Source organism: Camelus ferus, chromosome 2 (genome assembly GCF_009834535.1).
Source record: "Camelus ferus isolate YT-003-E chromosome 2, BCGSAC_Cfer_1.0, whole genome shotgun sequence".
Taxonomy (NCBI): Eukaryota; Metazoa; Chordata; class Mammalia; order Artiodactyla; family Camelidae; genus Camelus; species Camelus ferus.
In genome coordinates this window covers 76,042,068-76,048,605 of record NC_045697.1, presented here as the reverse complement: position 1 = coordinate 76,048,605, position 6,538 = coordinate 76,042,068, and the positions used below count along the sequence as shown (strand labels likewise).

The 6,538-nt window shown below is 48.2% G+C and overlaps 1 protein-coding gene across 1 annotated transcript in view; it reads right to left on the bottom strand.

Annotated features, from left to right (window-relative positions):
* Positions 1-5,090: 5,090 nt before the first annotated feature.
* The window catches only part of HADH (hydroxyacyl-CoA dehydrogenase), a 45,791-nt gene continuing 44,343 nt past the window's right edge, over positions 5,091-6,538 (bottom strand). The window contains exon 8 of the mRNA XM_006184634.3: positions 5,091-5,847. Coding sequence (XP_006184696.2) covers positions 5,729-5,847 — 119 coding nt within the window. The 3' untranslated portion in view covers positions 5,091-5,728. The remainder of the gene's footprint in view (positions 5,848-6,538) is intronic.

The window sequence follows — 6,538 nt, the reverse complement described above, 5'->3', positions numbered from 1 at the left end:
AAACAGGCTTTTTTTTGCCCAATGAGAAAAAAAGAAACTTTGTTTTTGTAAAGCCTATAGCCGTAGAACACATGGGCACATTTCTTCTGCCCATGGAAGCAGTTGGTAACCAGGACTAAACACTGTTTTGGCCCAAGGATCAAGGAAATACTTACAGAAAGGGGATGGGGTCATCTGCTCTGATGTGTTTATTAAATATTTTTCTAAATTTATAATAGCTTCAGATGCTACCAGCTAAGTTAATTTTTGATCTACATTAAATACATGGAGGAAATTGGTGGAAAATGTATTATTTGCCAGATGGAATGAGAACACTCCTACAAGTAGACTTAGTCACACAACTGTTTCTCTTCGTAGTCACAGTGGAATTAGTACATTAGTCATTTTCTCTCCTCTGTCCGTAACTTAACTGTCTCAGAATTTGAACTCAGTAGAATCACTGAATTATGGTCTAAGCCATAATGAGGTGTTCTCCCATCAGGAAGGTAAAGACAACCAAAGTAAAACGAAGCCCCACAGACTGGCCTGTTGTTACAGGTCCTATCAGGCTTGCTCGGCTGGAGAAGGGCAGCACATGGTTTTCTAGTCGAGCTGGCCCTCCATGCCCGGCTCTGGACACCGTGCAGCACACGAAGCCAAGCCTGTGAGGGGCTTGCTGGGAGACTCACAAAGGCCCAGAGGTGCTGCTGAACGATTTCATCTGCTCCCCCAAGTGCCAGCATCTAGCGCAGGCTGGGCCTGTTCTAACTCCCAAGGTTACAATCAGTTGGGCTCTTTCGACGTCCCAGAGAAGTCCAACCCATCCACCCACCCCTCTCGGACTGGCCAGTTCTCATGAGCTTTCAACCTGATTGCCACACTCAGTACTGTGGCCACTACAACTCTTATTCTGAAACGTTGGATGACTGTCTCTATTCTCCCCTCCAACAGTAGGAAGGGAAAATTTCAAGTGGTATCAGAGACCCTGGAGGGCGGAGTCCCAGGGAGGCTGTGGTTCAGTGGGCAGGTGTGGGGGCCGCATCCTGTGAAGGAGAAGTGCTGGCCCCAATGACCCCCTCTCTCCTGCATTTGGGATTAGCTGAGATTTTAACAAAAGTACACTTGTTCTCTCTCCTCGCAAGTCAACCTCTAACATGCTGAAAGGTAGGACAACAGCGAAAACCAAGGCACGAGCATTAGCAACCTCACCTAGGCCTCTGACTTAAGAAAGCCGAGCCAGCTATTGCCAGGACCGCACCCCGCCCCCCGCCCCCCACCCCGACCCCACGAGCGCGAGTGCGGCGTGGGCAGCAGTCTCCCCGTAAACACCCCCACGCGCGGCTGGTTCGCAGACGAGGGCGTGTGGATGTGCTCAAGCCTCTACAGCTGTGCAGACCTCGCGGCGGCGGGCTCGTTCCACTTCCCTCCCTCTTGCACCACGTTTTCATCTGCTAGCTGAAGAGCTTCTCACCCCGGGCAGCGCGCGACCCGTCCGGGCTCAGAGGGCTGGCGGCGCCCCTGCCTGCCTGGTCCCACTGCGGGTCCATGCGGTGGAGGGGCGGGCGGTTCCAGACCATCAGCCTTTCACTAGGAATTCAACACTGAGGCGAAAAAGTTCGGGAAATCGACCTTCCCGGAAGTACGCGGCAAAACCTCCACCTGGTTTCAGAGTGAGACTTTTAGGGTTCAGTCCTGCAAACCACCCCAAGCAGAATACTTTGTTCAAATGTGCCTCCGTGCACACCCCCACGACCCCCCGTACGGGTTTTGGAGGCTTCTCAGTTCCTGTTTTCTAAACCTGGTAGTCAAGAGGAGGGAGCAGCAGGCAGAGTTCTTATTCCAGGGGATTTTCCCTTCTAATACCTGCTTGCCTGAGAACAGGCTACATTTTTCTAACCCCCACAGTGCATCTGCAGAAATGAGGCTGGGAGACCCACGTCGGACGCCGCGGCTTCTCGCACCACGAGGCCTCTGCCCTGACAAACGACATTATGATAGGATGAAGTTTAACTTTTCTCATGTTCATCCACCATTGTTTCCTGAATCACCATGTGCATTAGGAGACTCCTCTCCTATGCACTTGCTTTTTTCTGGGGTCTTAAATCACGCACAGTCTACCGCCCATACATAAACCGTAACTTACCTGACTGCCGCCGCCTCTCCGGCTCACCGGGACGCCTTCCAGCCTGCTCTCCCCTCCTGCTCAGCCCTGACCAGCCGCCCTCCGAAGGCTGGGTAAGAACTTCCGGAGCGGCTGCGTGGTGGGTGGAGCATGCAACTCCCGCACTTTTCCTTTTACCCAGGTGGCCCTAAGCTTCACTTCTAAGACTCTTTTACAAGGCTCGTGGGCCTGCTCCCAATCGTCAGCCCACTCCCCAGGTGTATGATGTTCAGGGCTCTCTGTAAGCCTGGAGGAGTTCACGAACTATGGCTCCCTTCCAAACGGGGCAACGAGGAAGGAGGTGGTCACAATCAGCCTATCGGGCCAGGTAGTGAGCTCAACACCTGACGCCTATCATCTCATTTGGTCCCTGAACAACCCTGCCAGCAGGTTCCAACTCTCTGCCCATTCTGCCAGGTATGCCCAGGAAACTAGTAACCCCCGAGGTTAGGGTACAGAGGTCAAGAGAGTGGAACTGAGCACTAGCACCCAAGTCTGTTCAATTCCAAAGCCCACAAACCATTTACCCCAATTATTCTGCAACAGCTACAGTTAATTTTAAATAAAACATTGAACAGACGTAGTGTCGATGGGATGTTTGTCCTTCAGTAGTTAAAATTTGTTCTGCCTTAGAAATAAAAACTGATTATGAAACATTGAGACCAATTTTGAAAACAGAATTTACACAACCAAATAGGTTGAAAGTGCAGCAATGCTTTCATTGTTCAAAGCATTTTTTAGATTACTATTTAGTACCATCAATGCCTGTTTACAGGAAAATTAGTCCCACAAAATTATAGCCACACCTTGTATTTTTGGTTAAGACTTAATTGGTTACTTGGGTTGAAATGTTAAAGGGATTAAACCAAGGTGGGACAAGACAAAAGCTTGTTTCAAGTGTGCTGAAAGTATAACTTACGAACTGAGAAAGTGTAATTAGTGCCTGTTGTAGAAGCAGTGAGTAATGTTATTGGTTCTACCCTCTCCAATGATCAGTGGTTGAGTCTCAAACGAGCTTCTAAAAGCTGACATGTTAAGAGTCAGAAAATTTACTATAGAACAGAACCGAGAGGGGAATCATTTTATATCACCAGATTTTATACTGCAGTTTCTGAGTTCCAAGATCTCGGCCGCCCACCCCCATGCTGAGCCATTTATTTCAGTCCCCACACTGGAAATATACCTGACGACTGATGTCAAGAGAAGTTAGCCAACCATATTCCCCTGAGAAACTGTTAACAGTGCATCTTGTGGATATTCAGGGCCACAGTTTTGATTTTACAAAGACACTTTCAGAAGCATTGAAAGTATTCTTCAGAGAAGGCCGTCTTGCAAAACGTAATTGAAGTCCAGGTGATGGCTATGCTCAGAGGCTCACTTTTCCAACAAGCTATTTCATCAACTGTAGTTTTCTTTTTAATCTCAAATTTTCTATTACCGGAACAAAAATATCACTAAGAAGGTAGGATGGGGACGGGGTGCAGTGGAGAAGTATCCTCTTGATCTAAAACCTAGTAGTTACTTTGAAGATGCGGTAAAAGATCCGTGGTTGCTGTGTGGAGATGAGTTTGGGGAGGGGAGGAGAGGCAGCCGTGGTGAAGTCAGGCCCACCCTCCCTCCTGAACAGGCGTAGCCAAACACAGCGGAGGCCAACCCAAGCCCCCTGGCATCCTGCTGAGGCTCAGTTTGCCAACAGCAGCAGCTGGCCCTGATTTGGAAGCAGAGGACCTGACGGATGAGACCCTTCTCCCCACGGAGCCCTGGGTGGACAGCGGAGACCTGAGCACAGGACTGAGAAAGCTGCTCCTGACTCCCGAGCTTGGAAGATGGTCTAAATTCCTCCCCAGCCCCAAACAAGGCACATGGGAGCGGCTTTCTGTAAATGATACAAGAATGTCCACAGGCCGGGTGACTTTCTGGTAGGCTGGAAACCCTCAGCCAGAAAAGACAGCTGCGACCCCCACGCTCACACCCCGGTCCCAGGCTCAGTTCTCTTTCCTGGAATTCAGTGGTCCAGAAAAAGCCCTGCCACTTCCAGGTCAAGGGCCCACGTCCTGCAGGCACTCCGGTCAGAGAATGAGAAGGAAAGGAAGCCCCGCTAAGCCGAGAGCTCATGTCAAAGGTCAAGAGCCAGCCCGAGCGTGAGCAGGGGGCTGTCAGACCACAGGGGAGCCACAGGTAATGGAAATGGTGGTGGTGCCACAGGTGCTTCCTTTTTTTCGTTAGGAAATGTTTTATAAGAATAACCTAAAAGTTTCCTAACCCAGGTCCTATATGCGGTAGAAATGTATGTGTGTATTTTCCCATGATGCTATAGTTAGATTCAAGTAAAAAAAAAAAATTAAGAAGCTCCCCTTCATTCATCATGAAAGGGAGGGGGGAAAAAATCTCTCAACCATCAGAACTGTGACCCAGGACACCAAACAAGGATGCCCATTTTGGGGACAGTCCTCTTTGAAAGTCTGGATTTGAGATTTTCAAATTTGCTATTTTGTATTTAATTTTATCATCAAAACCTAGTTCGAATCCTGGCTCTCTGCTACCAAATTTCTGGTGACCTTGGCCATATCCCTTCAGCTCTCTGTTAATGAAGCCACTGGACCTCAGAGTTTCTGATGTCTTTCCAGCTTCAAAATTCTATCTTGGAAGACACTTTCTCAAGCCAATGATTAAAGGAAGCTTATGTTACACTCTTTTTGTTGGCAAAGAAAAAACAGATGTTCCTTAAAAACTGTCTTCTGTGCCCTTATTATTGCTTTACTGGTAAGAAACCTGGAGTGACAGCTGCAGGCAGGCTGCACCTGAACACCTGCTCCCGCCGCTCCTTCCCCAGCGTTACTGCTGGAAAAATGACAACAGGCCAAAGGCGGGGCACTGCCTCGATGACCACCCTTTACTTTCACAGCCATTGAAGCAACGATTATTTAAAATTATACATATGTTTATTTCAATTCAAATTTTTACAGATTGAAAGACTACATTTTATTAATTTGCAGCAATGATTTCTCATGGAAAAAAAAAAACCAGACAATAATTATTCCGATTTCAGATGTGAATGAAACTTATTCTGGCAAACCCAGCACGTGGAGACATCTCCACCAACCCAGCAGCAGTGTTTTGGTGGTGAGTTGAATCAAGACATGACACCTTACGTCGCCGTGCTCAGGATGTAGGGTAAGGCTTGAAGCTGCAGGCGGTAAATGTTCTCGAAAAGGCGAGATGCTGGTGCTACCTGCGCAGCCCTTCACAGACACACCACGATGTGTCACTCACTCGTGACATTCCCGTGTGGCAATGATGGACACAGGTTCGAAAGAAATGTTTGCTCCAAGGCACCGAGGGTGTAAATAAAGCTTTTCAGAAAATACACAGAAATAGACTACAAAGGGAATTAGTTCTCAATGGAGGAATCAGCTACTACTGTTACTAGGGTAAATAATTAGTTCAGATAGATTACAATCAAAATGCATATCGAACAGATGGTGCTGTGTGAGGGAACGTCTGACCAAAGAACATTCCTGTGGGCACTTGGGGAGCTGCTGGTACGTGCTTATGGGGGCTTCTTCCCGGAGCCAGAGAAGCTGAGCATCATTTGTATTTGTAATATCCTTCTCCAGTCTTCTTGCCAAACTTATTCTCTGCCACCAGCTTATTCATGGATGGGCTAGGCTGAAACAAGGGGTTCTTGGAATCCATTTCATGCCACCCTATTGAGAGGAGAGGAGAGGGCTCAGGATGAAGTTCTGGGTTTATTCTGCATCTCAGCATCCCTAGGACAAGTCTGGAGGCAGAGTTCAGGGGAGAAGGGTCCCTCCTCTGATGTGGGAGAGCCTCACGGGCCTGGAGCCACTCTGGCCCAAATGGCAGAGGCAGAAGAAAGGCTGCACATGAGCCCAGAAGTAGGTGTGCTCCCACAGGCCACGCTGCTCAAGGCTTGGCTCTACCACGGCCCTCCTGTTCAGCCAATCCCTTCCTGGAAACTGCTGATGCCAAAGATCCAGGTACACAAACAGAACCCCTTAATCTGGAGGCTGGTCCTATTAGTGGCACAGTGAGATGACTTCCAGACATGTTAAAGATCTGAATTTGCTGCTACTGGTATTTTGCATCCTCATGAAATCCAAAAGTTCATGTTTCAATTAGAACCCTCCTCGCTCCTCCCAAGTACATGAGTATTCTGTGTTGAGACTTGGTAGTATGAGCTACATTCAACTTCAGTACCCCCATTTTGGTTAATAGTTTTAACCCTGTCTTCAAAGCCACTACAGTAGAATGACTGTACCTCTTTAAATGGCTGTGTACCTTGAAGGCAGTGGTTATACTAATCAGCCTATGGGACAGAATGACTGGGTACCAATGTCAATCTCCTGGCCCTGATATTGTACTACAGTCATTATA